General features: G+C 59.9%; 1 protein-coding gene across 1 annotated transcript in view; it reads left to right on the top strand.

Annotated features, from left to right (window-relative positions):
* NOTCH1 (notch receptor 1) overlaps positions 1-16,054 on the top strand; it is a 43,708-nt gene that overhangs the window by 11,714 nt on the left and 15,940 nt on the right. Inside the window, exons 3-12 of the mRNA XM_032708503.1 lie at positions 7,507-7,769; positions 8,103-8,441; positions 11,470-11,592; positions 11,749-11,982; positions 12,120-12,275; positions 12,368-12,553; positions 13,001-13,114; positions 13,712-13,825; positions 14,801-15,034; positions 15,366-15,476. Of these exons, the coding sequence (XP_032564394.1) occupies positions 7,507-7,769; positions 8,103-8,441; positions 11,470-11,592; positions 11,749-11,982; positions 12,120-12,275; positions 12,368-12,553; positions 13,001-13,114; positions 13,712-13,825; positions 14,801-15,034; positions 15,366-15,476 (1,874 nt within the window). The remainder of the gene's footprint in view (positions 1-7,506; positions 7,770-8,102; positions 8,442-11,469; positions 11,593-11,748; positions 11,983-12,119; positions 12,276-12,367; positions 12,554-13,000; positions 13,115-13,711; positions 13,826-14,800; positions 15,035-15,365; positions 15,477-16,054) is intronic.

Below are 16,054 nucleotides of genomic sequence, written 5' to 3'. Positions count from 1 at the left end.
ACTCTGCTTTTTTCCCAGGCTGGTGTCCCAGAGTGTTTAATAAAGCAGGGCCTGGATGGGACTTCTTAAAAAACCACCAGTTTGGTCTCGTGCTGGGTTTTGGTGCTGGGAGCTGCGTCACGGCTGCTGGAGGTTTCTGTGGGGCCGTGCCGGCGCCGGGGGAGCTTTGGGGTGCATCACCCAGTCGGGGTGCCCCACATGGGTGAGGGGAGCTGGGCAGCTCTGCCTTCACGCCTTGGCTCTCCTGGGAGCTGTGGCAAAGCTTTTGGTTTCTTAACGGCCACGTGTGCCAGAAACCACAGAGCGAAGCTGCAGGTGAGGCGCAGTGAGCCCGGCCGTGCCTGCTGCTGGAGGGGGCTCGAGCAGCCCCCAGCCCCTGGCTGCCAGGGCAGAGGGTGCATCCACAGCCCCACATGCCCCAGGGAGGTCAGGGCAGAGTCCAAAATGTTCCTTGTCTCCCTGCTCCCGTTTCCTTCTGCTGGCTCCAGGTGTATCATGCCACCTGAGCAGAGTGGCGGTGCCAGGCCAGGAGTTGAGTGAGAGGTGGGAGCAGAGAGCAGGGTGCTGAGCTCTGCTTTTCCAGCAGGACCATTTTCCAGACCTTTCCCTGGCTCCAGAGTGTGCTCTTGTGCTCAGCAGGGTGTTTCCAAGGCAGGCTGATGCCGCTGGGAAGCCCTCCTGTAGACAGTAGTACACACCTGTTGCTCCGTGCAGCATGGGAGGGGTTCTTGGGGAGGCAATGGAATAAGATGGAGTAAGAAGCATGTCTGTTCTCTCAGGGACATGGAGACATATCCCCAAGCACTGGCCCTTTCTCTGCTCGGATTGGAGCCAGGGCAGATCAGGGATCCCTGGGCTGGCAGTGAGCAAACGTGTCTTAGGGGGAAGGGTGTAACTTCAGGAGAAAGCTGGACTGTTGCTTCCAGGCTGTGGTAGGCAGGAAGCCACTGGCACAACTGGAAAGGTGACTCCTGTGTGTGGCTGGCTGATGGAAAGCAGGCTTCCCTATCACCCACGGTCTGCAGCTGCTGGGGTGCAGGGGAAGGTGTGGAGCAGGCAGTTGTGGTTCCCTGTCAGCCCGAGGATGACGGTTACCCCGAGAGGTTTGGGGACAGCAGGATAGGGTTGTGTCACTGCTCTGCAGCTGGGAGCAGCCTGCAGGGGCTGTGGGCTGTCGTGCAGCTAAGGGAGACTCTCCTGCAGGTTGTTTCTCCTTCCCTCAGCTGTTGCCAGCAAACATGAGAAATCTGAGTGTCCTGATCACGTTTGGCCGCTTGATTCACTCCGCTGGCTCCAGACCACACTGGCACAGGCATCTGCTGGTCATGCCATGCATTTGTTGGTGCAGAGGGTTCTGGGGGTGTGATGGTCCCTTGGTGGGGACCCTCTGCACCAAGCAAGGTCATGGTCATGGTTCCTGAACCTCCTCTGCACCGGGGTGGCTCTCACAGGGACTAGTGGCTCATCTGAGATGCTGTTCCGAGCCACAGGTACCATGGAGCAGAGATCATGGATCCCCCCAACCCAGCCTGTCAGGGTGGGGGCTGCCCCTCATGGTGGGAGACCCCACACCCACCACCTGGGTGTGCTGCTGCCCCATTAGTCTCAAGTACTCCTAAAATGGGGCTTGAGGAAAGACCCGAGCCTCCCCTGCTCAGCTTTCCCACGCTGCTCATACTTTGGGGAAAACAACCATGGCCGTTTATGCTTCCAGCAGATGAGGGTGAGGAAGAGGTTATGTGATAGCAGAGCAGATAAGAGGCAGCCTGGATGCGGGGCCAGGGGCCGGAATGGGGCTCCCCACTAGCCCCTCCCACAATGTGGGGCTGGCCCCTGATGGGATTGGGATAGGAGACAGCTCTTACATGTCCAGTGGACGTGCTCCAGCTTACACCTGGTTTCCATTTTGCTTGATGGCTTATTTTGTGCATCGTAAGCCTGAGGTGGGTTTTACCTCCAGCCCTGCCACGGTGTCGGGGTCCCTTGGGAGGACGCGCTGGGACTGGACAGGAGAGCAGTGGGTGTCGTGAGCTGCGGGGTGGTGCAGGCTGAGCCCTCACATCCAGGGCATTCCCCGTGCACCCAGCACCTCTGAAACACCCCCCAGCCCCCAGGCTGTGCTTGTGCAGGGCTGACACATCCCAAATTTGAACAAAGCCCCTGTGCCGCCATGCGGGAGCCGTGCCGGGGCGGGGTGGGCTGCAGGAGCGCCTGGGTGTCATCTGTGCCGGCCGTGGCAGATGGCAGCTTAGCACAGAAAGGAAAACATTAGTCTTGGGTCAGAGGTCGCAGAAACATCTGCCTCGGGATGCTTTCAGTGCCCGCATTGCTGCGGAGGGACAAAACCTGTTGCTGGTGGGTTGGAGGAAAAGCCTTGTGCGCCGCGAGCGGGGACAGAGCGAACAAAGGGCTGGTGGAGCGCGGAGCCACACACAGGGAGAGCCCAGCACAACAGCCATGGGATGGGGGGGACTGGGATGGGCACCCCAGCTCTGCCAGCACTGCAGTGGGATGGGGGGGTGCTGGGAGTCATCACAGCTGGGCAAGCAGACAGGTAGAGCAGAGCTGGGACAGTGGCTTGGCAGCAGAGCTCACAGGTTCTGATACACCCCCGCAACTCATTCATGCTTTTGATTATCCAATCTGCCGAGCTCTCCTGGAGCCCTGCTGGAATAGCTGCAGCGTTGGACCACTGGTTGTAACTCCTTAAGGATGTGCAGCAGACACAACAAATGCACGTGCTCGTGCTGAGCAGACCCAGATTTGGCCTGGGCTCGGTGCTGGGAGCAGGGTGGGAATTTGGGGCCGCTGTTCCCGTTCCCAGGCTGTCCCCCGGGACTTGCTGTCTGACCTTGGACAAGGCCTTCTCCATCACCCTTCACACTGGCCATGAATCATGCTGGAGATTTATGGGTCGGCAGCGCGGTGCATTATTAATGCGCCTCCCCCTCACACGGGTGCTCACTCTGGGCCAGCGTGGAGGGGGAAGACACATCCCAGCCCAGAGTTGTGGGAATCCAGCCCCCAGCCTCTGCCTGACCTGCCCTGAAACAAAAAGCCACCAGGATGGACGGCAGCCCCAGACTTTCAGGAGTTGTAAATCAGTGTGTTCACCCCTGCAAGGACCATGTGCAACATCCCGTCCACAGGGATGGGGACTGACTGCTGTCCCCTCTCCTGTCTGGTGCTTGTCCCTTGGTGGAAAACACCCCAGAAGTGTAGAGTTGTGAGTCAGTCTGCCATGACTTGCTCGATGTGCTGAAATGGTGCTGGGAGAGGGATCGTCATGCGTTGGAGCAGGGCTTGGCCATCCCTGGGATCGGGATTCCGTCACCCTCCATCGGGGTGGGTCCCGGCCGGAGTGTTTGATGCCTCTTCAGCAGGTTAATGAGTCAACGGAAACGGTTCTCAGCTGCGCTCGGGGGAGGGAGAGACACCGGTATTTTTAGCCATTCCTGCCTGGTTTGGGAACAGGGTGTACGTCACACATGGAGCTGGGAGTGTGACCACACTGGCCTCTCTGGGGGTTTCACAGAAGCTCCTCAGGACCCTGGGGAGCTTGGCCACATTTCACCGCCTCGAAGCTACTTTCTAATGGCCCTTCTGAGCTGTTTTGATCCTGGAGCACCCGCCCTGTCCTCTGCCAACACATATATTTATAATTAAAGCATAGCTTTAATGTCTCATATGCTAATCTCTATAAGCTGCTTGGGGTTTGGTTTGGGTAACCCTTGCTTGGGAAATGCCGAAGGAAAAACCACAGGGTGATGTTCACCTGGCTGAGCCCGCGGGGACCTCGCATCCTCCACGTCTGCTCAGCTGGAAGCCCTGACACCACCACCTCCTGGTGTGTTTTTTTACAGAAAATAAAGCTAAGCTCCCTGAGCTGAGCTTTAGGAGAGGTTTTTAGTCCCTGGAGAAGTAGGTGGACGCATGATGAGGTTGCAGCACAGCTGGGAGCTGAACCTGACTCTGCCGAATCCGGCCTTTCCAGACCTGGGAAAGTTGAAAAATAACTACATCTTGGACTGTCCTGATTCTTCACCTGGTTTTTGATCTCTTGCTTTGCATGCGAGACTTGTCTCCAGGCTTCCCTCTGCAGCCAGGACTCTCTAAAGTCGCTGTGGTCGCTGGGCTTTGAAATGCAGCTCCAGAGCAGCTCCAGAGTCTCTGTCTGTGAGTGAGCTCCAGGACTTGTGAGGGAAGGGAACAATGCAATTCATCCTGTGGCTTTGTCCACAGCCGGGAATGTGCTCTTCCCTGCCTCATCTCAGACTTGCTGTTGCAGACGTGGGCAGGAATAGCATTGGTCTGTGCAGGAACATCTACAGATGATGCGGCAGCAGTGTGGAAGTGTGAGGGAAGAGAATGTCCTGGGCGCTGCTTTGGAAAAGAAGCTGAGGTGATTAAGAAATGTGGAAGGATTTGAGAGGGCTCCCTGAGCTGGGGGCTGGTGTGTGCAGTGGGTATGTGAGGCTGAAACTGTGATTCAGGAATCACCAGGCATCCCCAGGGGGTCTGTGTTGCACAGCCCCGCACTGCATGACGCCAACTGCTCCATGGGTTATAGCAGTGACTGCTGGATTTTAAGGGTGCCCGTGCTGTATTGCTTGTTTTCTGAAGAGTTGCTGGAAATACCCCCTTTTCTAGGAGGAGAAATGTGGAGCATGAGCATGCCCTGGTCCTCCTTGGTCCATGTGTACCCATCGCTCAGCTCAGCCCTTCCATGTCAAACCCTTCCCTGCCGTCTGCCGCACCCTCCTCACTTCTGGAGCTGATTGCGGCCATAAATCAGCTCTTAAGGCAAACAAATAGAAATTAATTTAAAAATAATCTACCAACTCCATGCATCTTGAGGGGTTTCCTGAAGCAAAAGCCTGGAAAGCACCTGGGCAGCCCAGCCAGGCGTGGGTTAGTCCCCAACCCAGGCACTGCCAGTGACCCCAACCTCCCTGTGCCTTCAGGCAGGGACTTCCCTGCCCCTCAGAATTCTTCCTCCAATCGCTAATTAACCTCCTGGCTAATAGCCATGCCCAAATTTGGACTGGGCTCTGCTCCGACGTCCCATCCCTGAGCTCAAACCACCCGCTCGCTCGCCTGCGCTGAAATTGGAAACGGTCCGAAAACTAATTGGGTGGGAGGGTGTTGGGCTGCGTGCCCCTCTCCCTGACCTCACGGCGCAGGAACCCCAATCCCAGAGATAGCCCTGCTGGCCGCCTGCCTTGTCCCGGGATGCAGAACATCACCTCCTGGTCCCGGAGCATCGTCTCCCGCTCCCGGCTGCCCACAGTGGCACCACCGTGGCTGTTCCCGCGCTGCCATCGCAGCTCTTTGTCCACCATCCAATTTTTTTTTCTCTTTTTTTTTTTTTGACTAAGAAAGAATTTTTTTTTTCCGCCTTTTTCTCCCGTTGGAGAATCCCGTGACGCTCCCCTTGTCCGCCAGCCGCCGCGAGAGAGCCCGGAGGATTGTTTTAAGAAAAAAAGCGTGTGTGGTGCGGGGAGGGGGGGAGCGGAGATTTTAACAGATGACTGCACACCCGAGCGGTTTGCCGGCGTCGTGCCTGTGCCGCTCGCCCGGGCCCCGCACAAAGAGCCCTCTCAGGCAGCCACGGCCCCAACCTCTGCATTCCCTCGCTCGGGGCCGTGGCTCAGCCACCCAGAAGCGCCGTCGCCCCGCGGTCGAGGCGCCCCGGGCTCGGAGCCGCCGGCGAGCCGGGCATCGTCCGCGGGCGCCGGCAGCTGCTCTGCCTCATTAGGATGCACACCTGCTCCCCGCCGCCCTTTGTGTGCCGAGCAGATGCCCTGATTTATTATTATACACATTTTCTTTTTCATTTGGCCTGGATAATGCCGTCTCATTAACTCAAAATGTCTCCGAATCCTGACAAATTCTCACACAATCCCCAACAATGAAATCAGAATTGGGTTAAAAAAAAAAAAAAAAGAAAAAAAAAAAGAAAAAGGGGGGGGGGAAAGTAGGGAAGAAGAGAGGGGGAGCGGGGGCAAAAACGTGGTCGTGCCGCCGGCACGGCGCGGCAAAGAGTGGTGGCTCCGGGCTGGGGTGCCTGAGGGTGGGGGTTTGTGGGCTGTGCTTCACTGGAGGAGCCCCACATTTGTGTTTTGGGGGGTTGCAGGTCAATGCTGTGCCCTGCAGTGCTACCCAGGACCCCCCTGCTCGCCCCCCTGCCGCGTGAGCCTTGGAGGCTGCGCACGAGGCTCGGGAATGCAGCATCCCACCAGCTCTGATGGCAACAGGTGTCAGCACGTGGTGCCCTGAGCCCCAGCCCACCAAAGCACAGCGGGGACCGCAGTCCCCCAGTGCCCAGGTGCTGTCACCTTCCCCACCCATCACCTCCAGCAGGGGTTACCTTACCCGTGCCTCATGGCCGTGCATGCAGGATCCCAGATTTATTTCTGCTCTCAAGGCCTCTGCTAGCAGAGCATGAGCTGAGCCTGGTGTTCCCTGTGCTGCCGTGGTGGTATTGCCATCGTGGTGTGGGACAGTTCCTCCCATGCTGTACTTGGCACAGCTGCCTGGCACAGCCCAGCCAGGGCAGAACATCCCTTGTGGAAGCAAGTGTAAAGTGAGCAGGGCTGGCTGGGGACAAAATGTGTGGTAGCATCAGTGTGTTGCAGATGTGATACAAGAGGTGCTGTGTGGGAGGGTTTGTGTCTCATTCCTGGGATCTTTCCATGTCAGCTTTGCTCCATCTTCCCTTTCCCAAGGGACACCTTCCCCTCTCTGTGTGGTCCTGCCAGCCCCACTGGGACGGCTGGTGGGATTTGCCCTTGGGGCATGTCCCTGTTGCCAGGCCCAGTCCTGCACCAGGCAGTTGCTGCAGCCCTGTTGGCCAACAGTGACAGATGGTGGAGCTGGTGGTGTCATCGGGGGGTCTTTTCTCAGGGCCCCTACACAGAGGGACGCAGCAGCCAGGGCAGCTCATCCCTCCTAACGCGGGATTTGGCTTTGGAGAAGCTCTCAGCTGGTTGTGAGGAGCAGAATCATGTCCCACCTGTTGCCAGCCAATGCTGAATCCCTGTTTGATCACGTTTGAGTGATTTAGGATAGAGGGAGGATAAAAGTGGGTGCAGGGATGTCCCCTTGCTGCCTGGCCCCATGGATTCACCTCTCCGTTGGGGTCTGTGGGTGCAGATGTGGGGATGCTCCTCCTGGTTCCACCATGTGTCCCTTGTGCCTCAGCTTCCTCTTCAGTGAGGAGAGGGGAGGCAGAACTCTCCCTGCCATGAGACGTGGGACGTCAGCGCCGCGGCTGCGGTTGTGCAAGTCGGCGCAGGCCCCTCCGTGGGGGACGCCTTTGCTGCCAGCACCGCTTTCATCTTCCTCTTCCCAGCCCAGAGCAGCCAGGGCAGAGCCCCGCCACCGCCAAGCCCGGTGTGCTGTGCCGGGATGCGGGGCGGGGTTGGGCCGGTCCCTGGGCCTCGCACGGGTGCCCCCCCGTCCCCTCGGGGCGATCCCGCTGACAGCGTGTCTCGCCCCTGCCAGGTGTAGCGGTGCCTACGTGGGCGAGCGGTGCCAGCTGCCCAACCCCTGCCTGAGCTCCCCCTGCAAGAACGCCGGCACCTGCACCGCGGTGGTGCGCGGCAGCACCGTGGATTACACCTGCGCCTGCCGCCTGGGCTTCACCGACGAGCTGTGCCTGACGCCCCGCGACAACGTCTGCCTCAGCAACCCCTGCCGGAACGGGGGCACCTGCGACCTGCTGACGCTCAGCGAGTACAAGTGCCGCTGCCCGCCGGGGTGGTCAGGTGAGGGCTGTCGCTCTGTGGTGTGGGGACCCGGCCGGGGGCAGAGGGATGGCCTGTGGTAGGGGCTGCTCCTGGAATAGCCCTGTGGTTGGAGAGATGCCTGTGGTTTTGGCTTCCTTTGGTTCTGGGGGAGAGATAGGGAGGGTGGTCTGCACACTCAGGTTGGAGTTTAGGAGGGTCCAGGCTGGGGGAGCTGCGACCCTCCTGCACGGTGTTAATGGAGGGGCTGAGGTGAGGGGGTCCCGGATCCAGCCTGCAACCCAGTGCTGGTCGCTGCCACACAGACCCTGAGCTGCAACTTGCATCCTCATCCTCCCTCCCTGCCCTCCCCAGGCAAAACCTGCCAGCAGGCCGACCCCTGCGCCTCCAACCCCTGTGCCAACGGGGGCCAGTGCGTGCCCTTCGAAGCCCACTACATCTGCCGCTGCACCGCCGGCTTCCACGGCGCCAACTGCAAGCAGGACGTCAACGAGTGCAACATCTCCCCGCCCGTCTGCAAGAACGGGGGCAGCTGCACCAACGAGGTGGGCACCTACCAGTGCTCCTGCAAGCCGGCGTACACCGGGCAGAACTGCGAGCACCCCTACGTGCCCTGCAACCCCTCGCCCTGCCAGAACGGGGGCACCTGCCGCCAGATCGGGGACACCACCTACGACTGCACCTGCCTGCCAGGTAGGGACTGCCTCCCAGAGGGGGAGGAAAGGGGTTGGGGACCCTCTTGCAGCTCCTCTGTCCGTCTTAAACAAGCAGTGCCCAATCTTCCCATGAGTTATGACTCTGGGAGGGACAGAACTCGTTGTGCCACGTGCCTTTGGGAAGACGCTGGGCAGCAATGCCCGAGGAGGAGAGGTCATCTGGGGGCTTTTTATACTTGGTACTTCACCAAAATAGCTCTTCCAAAGCAACTGTTTGAGCAGAGGCCCCTGTGCGGATGCTCATATTCCAGAATAAGAGTGCCTTTTTCCGCTTTAGCTTAATCCACTTCCAGAGTGGAATAATTAGCCCGGAATAGCTATTTTGGAAAGTTTCCGAGTGCAAATGGAGTTGGGGAAGGAAGACCCTCTCCGTGCTCGCTGCTGCTCCCTCTGGCAAGTGCCAGAGCAGCTCAGCAGGATTACAGCCTCTGGCATGAAGGGCTCTTGTGAAGGGGCCGGATGGGGCTGTCCTGGGAGCTCAACACCCTGGAAGGGGTGGTGGCACCCTGGAAGGGAGCTTGGCACCCTTCAAGTCGGAGGGAAGAACAGCAGCTGTGAAAGGGCCCCTGACCCCAGCAAACCCTTTCACTTCTGCCCTCAGACAGGGGTTCGCAGCACAGTCGGGGCAGGGAGCAGAAGGAGCTGAGCAACCCCACGCTCCCCCCGTCCCTGGGTCAGCTGGAGAAATGAAACAGTGGAGTTTCAGCCCACACCAGGCTATGTTTGCCAGGGCAAGTGCCATTTCTCACCTGAGCCAGCCACACTGGCCACCCGTGGCAGATGTGGAGGGGACACATCCACCCTCTCCTTGGGAAGGAAGCTGTGGGCAGCTGCCTCTCGTGGGATTGCTTTGATCCTCTGGTCACCTGTCAAGTGAGGGGTGGGCACCTTCTCTGCTCTGCACCCTGGGCAGGGCTTGGCATTGCCCCAGGGAGCTCCAGCCTCCCTCCCTGTAGCTCCTGCCCCATCTCTGCTGGGGCCACAGCATCTGGGTAGGGATGGGCACAGATGTAGCTGCATCCTGGCAGCCCAGCCTGGTGCTAGGGGGAGATACATGATCCCTGTGAGCAGTGTGGGGGATCTTGTCTTGATCTCTGACACGGGCTCAGAGGTTCAATCCCCTTCCCAAAGCTTTTGGCTGCAGTAACTCAGGAATCTCATTAACCATCCAGAATACCCAGGGCCCTGCAGGATCTCCCGCTCACCCAGGCTGGAGCAAAGCTCCTGTCCTTAGGGACAGTCGGGTGTGGGGCTGACTGGGCCAGCAGTGCCAGGAAGGAAGCCTTTCTTTCCAGGATGAGCTCCCAGGGGCGATGCTCTGTTGGAGCAGCTCCGAGCCCTGTCCCCTCGGAGCAGCACTGCCAGAGGGATGGGCAGGTGGAGGTGGCAGGAGGAGCAGCCCAGGCCCTGCCCTGCCATTCTGCTGACGAGGCATTTTCCCTGAGCAGCCCAAGCGTGGGGCACGTCGGTGGGGGGGTGAGGCATGACCCTGGGGCAGCATCCCTGCTCCCTGGGAGGATCGGCTCTTCCACGCCCTGCTGCGGCTCAGTGGGCTGCTTCCAGGAGATTTGCATCCTGCAGGAGCTGGTTCACCTCCCGTGGGGTGGCACAGCCCCTGCTCCAGCGGGATGGCACCTCCACCATCACACATGGCTCGCTGCAGGAGCTGTGCAGCCACGGGCAGAGGCAGGAGGGCTGGGGGGCTGTTCCTCATGATAAGGGGTGATTGATACGCTGGTATGTGGTGCAGCAGACCCGGAACAATGACCCCTTTTCATTCCCAGAGAGGCCTGGCCGTGCGGGGTTTCTTCAAGTTAAACTAATCTGGGCTGTTTTATCGTGCCATCGCTGTAGAATGTAACCCTGAGTTTAAAGTAATTGCAGCACTAATTACTCATTGGGATGGTTCAAAATGAGTTAATCCTGGTATCTAGGACGTTGCCAGTTACTGCTGCTCAGTCTCAGCCCAGCTGCTTAAAAATGAGGTGTAAATCAATGTTGTCTGCTCTGGGCTCCTACCAGCAATCATAAAAACCTGTGGCTGCTCCCCATGTGATGGGACTGAGGAGAGAAAAACGTGGAGAGGGCGAGGAGAGAGCCCTCAGTTGGGCCAGGGTCTGGGATCCCATAGAGGATGAGTCTGAGCACCCGTTCCTTACCTGTGGCGGTAACATTTTGAGCTGTCTGCACAGGGAGCAGCCTGGCCTGGAGCTGCAGAATATCCTGGGGAGTCTGGGGGAGCTGGATGGACACTGTGGGGAACTGATGTGGGCTGGCATTGCCATCCTGACCCCCAGCTCCTGGGCAGCAGCTGGGTCAGGGGCTTTGGGGGCCATAGAGTGAATGCAGCTCTTTAAAGAAATGTTGATCAGAGGGTGGCTTGGCAGGTGCCCTGGGAAGGGCCTGGCTGCTTTGTTTCTGGTGGAGAGACTGGGGGAGGCAGAGTTTCCATGCATGCTGTGCAATCAGGTGGGGGTGATAACAAACCCAAGCAGCCGGGCTCCCCACACAAGAGGTGGGCTGGGATGAATGAGCTCAGTGCCCTGTGGGGAGGTGGCTCACCCTGGCAGGGACTTGGATCCCCCTCCAGGGCAAGCACTGCTGCTGAGGCTCTTTACAAGTGAAAATTAAAAGCTGGTGATTCAGCACTGGGTGCCACCAGCCTTCGTGGGAGCAGCCCTGGTTCATTCCAGCTATGCCGTGGACTCAGATCCTCTGCTGCCCGGGGCAAGTGTCTCCAGACCTGGGGGCTTTGGCACAGGGATACCTTGTCTGCCCTCATCAGCAGAGGAAGCTACTGCCTTCCAGGCTCCAGCAGAACCAGCCTCTGGCAGAGGCGGGATAGAGATGGGGATGAAACCAGACAGCTGCTTCAAAGACGAGTTGGGAGCACCTGGCACACGCTCAGCACCTTATAATGAACAACCTGCCATTGGCAGGGGGTGGTGGGGGCTGAGATGGTGGCACAGCCAGTTGGCATCACAACAGACATCTCCTCTGTGCAGGGTTCACGGGTCAGAACTGTGAGGAAAACATCAACGACTGCCCAGGCAACAACTGCAAGAATGGGGGCACCTGTGTGGACGGCGTCAACACCTACAACTGCCAGTGCCCGCCCGAGTGGACAGGTAATGCAGGGATGTGAGGGTGGCACAGGGCTGGGCTGGGAGGACAGGTCCTGCCCTGGGGGGTGCCAGGGGCTGGGTGGGCAGAACTGTCCTGCTTACAGAGCCTGCGGGAGGGGGGCAGCGCCGGCCTCACGCAGGTGCCCTGTCCCCTGGCAGGTCAGTACTGCACTGAGGACGTGGACGAGTGCCAGCTGATGCCCAACGCCTGCCAGAACGGTGGCACCTGCCACAACAACCACGGCGGCTACAACTGTGTCTGTGTCAACGGCTGGACGGGCGAGGACTGCAGCGAGAACATCGACGACTGCGCCATGGCCGCCTGCTTCCACGGGGCCACCTGCCACGACCGGGTGGCCTCCTTCTACTGCGAGTGTCCCCACGGCCGCACGGGTGAGCCCTTCCTTGTCCCCTGCCTGCAGTGCAGGGTGGCAGCTCCCTGCATGTCCCCTGGCTCCTTGCTGAGGTCTCGCTTCACCGTGACTTGTGTGCCCATCGCCCCTGACGTGCGCCTGCCTTTCGCTGCCCAGGTTTGCTGTGCCACCTGGACGACGCCTGCATCAGCAACCCCTGCAACGAGGGCTCCAACTGCGACACCAACCCCGTCAATGGCAAAGCCATCTGCACGTGTCCCTCGGGGTACATGGGGCCAGCCTGCAACCAGGACGTGGATGAGTGTTCTCTGGGTGAGTGCTGGGGCTGAGCCCATGTGGAACGGCTGGGGAAGGTGCTGGTGCAGCCAGGAGCACATTCTGTGAGCTGTGCTTGTGTGTTGCAGGAGCCAACCCATGTGAGCATGCAGGGAAGTGCATCAACACCCAAGGGTCCTTCCAGTGCCAGTGTCTGCAGGGCTACTCGGGCCCTCGCTGCGAGATCGATGTCAATGAGTGTCTCTCCAACCCCTGCCAGAATGATGCCACCTGCCTGGACCAGATCGGGGAGTTCCAGTGCATCTGCATGCCCGGTGGGTGGGCAGCTCTGCAGACCCCTGCAGACTGGCCATGGTGCTGGGGGTGGGCAGCGGGAAGGTTCTGGGTGCCCCTGAGCTTCAGCTCAGTGCTGGGTTGGGTGAGAAGCTCCTGAGTGCCTGGGGGCTGCACTGAAGAGAAAGAGCTTGGTAAAGACTGTGTGGTCTCCCACAGTGCCTGGGGGGCACAGGAGGTGAGAATTGGGCACCATCAGCCCTGCACTGGACTCCTCTTGCCAACCTTGCTGTCCTGGATTGAGCCAAGGCATGGAGATCTGGGTTGGACAACCATGGAGCAGGTTGTGCTTCAGGTCCCACCACCTGTAGAACAGCTTCTGAGCTGCCTTTTAAAGATGGACCAGATGTGCCTAGGTGTAACCCACCCATCCTGCATGTTGTGCCCACCCCGTGCTGTGGTGCTGATGGTGCTGGGTGTCTCTGCAGGTTATGAGGGGGTTTACTGTGAGATCAACACGGATGAGTGTGCCAGCAGCCCCTGCCTGCACAACGGCAACTGCCTCGACAAGATCAACGAGTTCCACTGCGAGTGCCCCACTGGTACGTGGCATAAATCTCACTGCCAACGTGGCAGAAACAAAGCCAGGATGCATCCTGGCTTGAGCCAAGAAGGAGCCGAAAATGGGCTCCTTAAATTTTAGAGCCTTCCGAAATGCGGAGAGGTTCTTTTGGAGGGAGGTTTCTCCATTGCAGTGAGGGCCTGAGCCCCACTCTGGCAGTGCTACTCCAACTCTGGCCCATGGGAGAGGGGAAGGAGGATTAAACCCCACGGCTTTGCACTTGAAAAGGCCCCTCTTTGGGAAGGAGGGCCAGGGGCCGGGGGGGCTGCACCAGCGGCTTTGAATGCGGTGTCAAAGTCACGGGGTGGAGCGGAGAATGGGGAGACGGTTAATCTGTGAAAGGAGGTTTTGAAGTTCAGAGACTTTGCTCCTCTAGAGATGTAAATAAGATGCTCTCAATGGTGGGTCGCAGCCCCACATTCAGGGCCCCCAGCAGCCGTCCCCATGGAAACCCGGCGCCCCGGCCGGGATGCGGGGGGCCCGGCGGGAGCTGCCCGGCGGCGGGGGAGGCTGGGGCGGCTCCGGCCGCTGCGCAGGGACGTGACTTCTCCCTCCATTCCTTCTCCCTCCGTCCCAGGCTTCAACGGGCACCTGTGCCAGTTCGACATCGACGAGTGCGCCAGCACCCCCTGCAAGAACAGCGCCAAGTGCGTGGACGGCCCCAACACCTACAGCTGCGAGTGCACCGAAGGTGAGGGGATCCTGCATCCTGGGGGGCTCCAGGGGTCCCGCCCCACTGGGCAGGAACAAGCCACCTTCTTCCCTGCGATGTGCCATAAAACCACACTGATGAATTATTAAGTGCCCTCCTCTCCAAGCACCTTCTGTGGGGGTTGTCCCCAGACCTTCCATCAGGGGTCGGTCCCTGCTGATGTGACTCCTGCGAGGCAGGACTGTCCCTGTCCCGGGTGTCGTTGGAGCGAGTGGAGCCCCAGAGCCAGGTCTAAGAGCCCAGCACTCGTGAGGTGTGGCCCCGCAGCAGCCGTCCCACCGTGCTCCCGCCTCGGCGGCAGGCGGCAGCGAGAGGGAAGGCAGGAAGGAGGGAATAAAGCTGCCTCTATGGGGACGCAAGGTGCAGGGCCATGGGGGCTCGCCGACCGAAACCCAAGGAGCAGTTGCACAAAATGATGACTTGAGCCCTGGTGGCAAACAGTGGCTCTTTTGTGGAGCAGCTCCCGCCAGAAATCTTCCAGCTGAATGGCCTCTAATTAGTGTCTTGCTAATGCCAAGCCCCGATGAAAAGCTGCTATGTGGGCTTGGCGGGGTCTAGTCAAAGCTGTACTTTGTCCTCGGCTCTCCACCCCCAAACCCGGCGGGGAGGGAGCCGGCCAGGAGAATAGGATCTGCCGGGGGGGTTATTATTCGGGGGTGCCTGCGGCCAGCCCCCCCTGTGCGCTCCGGGACGAGCCGCGGGCGAGCGCGGGGCCCCGCTCCTGAGCCGAGGAGGCTTAATGCAGGTCATTGTGCACCCCGGGACAAAGCCCCCGAGCCGGGGTCCGACCGGCATGTTGGGGTGCTCCCTGCCTGCACCCTGCTCCCGGGGGTCCTGGGGCTCACAGAAGGACAGGTGGGCAGGTAAAGCCATCCCAGGGTACTGCCTCACACATGGCCAGGATGGGAAGGAGTGTTCCTCATCCTCACCCTGTGTCCTCCCCACTGGTGGCAGGTTTCACAGGTGCTCACTGCGAGATCGACATCGATGAGTGTGACCCCGACCCGTGTCACTACGGGACCTGCAAGGACGGCATCGCCTCCTTCACCTGCCTCTGCCAGCCGGGCTACACGGGCCACCGCTGCGACATCAACATCAACGAGTGCCAGAGCCAGCCCTGCAAAAATGGGGGGACCTGCCAGGACAGGAACAACGCCTACAACTGCATCTGCCTCAAAGGGACCACGGGTGAGCGGGAGGGAACCCCTGGGGCTCCACACGGGTCGGCTGTGCCGGTGCAGCATCCCGTTCCCATCCCCATCCCAGGGCAGGTTGGCCCTGAGCCGCCGACAGCAGCCGCCCTGGTGCTGGGGCTGGCTCGGGGCATCCTGGGTGAGGGCGAGTTTTCCCGGTTTGGTGCCCGGATCCAGCAGGAACCGCACCCCAGCTGGGAGCCGGGGAGCTGCTTATGGAGGAGGTGCTTTGTTGTGGGGCGGCAGCAGCAGTTGGTGCCAGGGGGCTTCGTTTTGCTGTGTCAGCAGAGCCTGAGACTCCCTAACAACACCCCTCTCCTCCCCAGGACCGAACTGTGAGATCAACCTGGACGACTGTGCCAGCAGCCCCTGTGACTACGGCAAGTGCATCGACAAGATCAATGGCTATGAGTGCACCTGCGAGCCGGGGTACACAGGTGAGAGCAGGGCATGGCAGCCACCGCCACACCCTGGGGACCTGCAGCTTCTGGTGCCCCATGTCACCAGGAGGGGGGTGCAATAAGGAGGGGGGAGGCTGCCATCTCACTCGCCGGAGGTTTTGCACCCTCCAGCGCTCCTGCTTGTTCAGGAGGGTGACCCTGGCTCAGGGTGAAATCAAAGGGGTGTCTGGTGCCGCAAATTCGACTCCCGCTGCACCCACTCCCATGGGTATCAGGTTGCTGCCTTGTCCGACTGGTTTGTTTGATCGCTGCTGCAAATGGTGGAGGGCTTTGATGGGAGCAGCCCCCGCCGCTCCCCGCCCCTACGGCCCCTTGTCCTCGGGCCCACTGGGAGCCGAAATAAAGCCTGGCTTTGTCAGCCACGGCAGGTAGGGTTACAGCCTGAAACTGCCCCCCTTCAGTATTCCCTCCTGGACCAAATGAGCCCAGGGCACGGCCTCTTCCCAGTCACGTTTAATTAAGCCAGGCAGGCAATGCAGGGTGTGAAGTCACCCTCCCTGCAGGGCAGCCCGCTCCTCTGCGGCCGGCACTCGTGTGTCCCGAGATCCAAGGTG

This window comes from Chiroxiphia lanceolata, chromosome 21, assembly GCF_009829145.1.
Source record: "Chiroxiphia lanceolata isolate bChiLan1 chromosome 21, bChiLan1.pri, whole genome shotgun sequence".
NCBI lineage: Eukaryota > Metazoa > Chordata > Aves > Passeriformes > Pipridae > Chiroxiphia > Chiroxiphia lanceolata.
The sequence above is the reverse complement of the archived record's forward strand: the minus strand, read 5'-3'. Positions and strand labels throughout refer to the sequence as shown.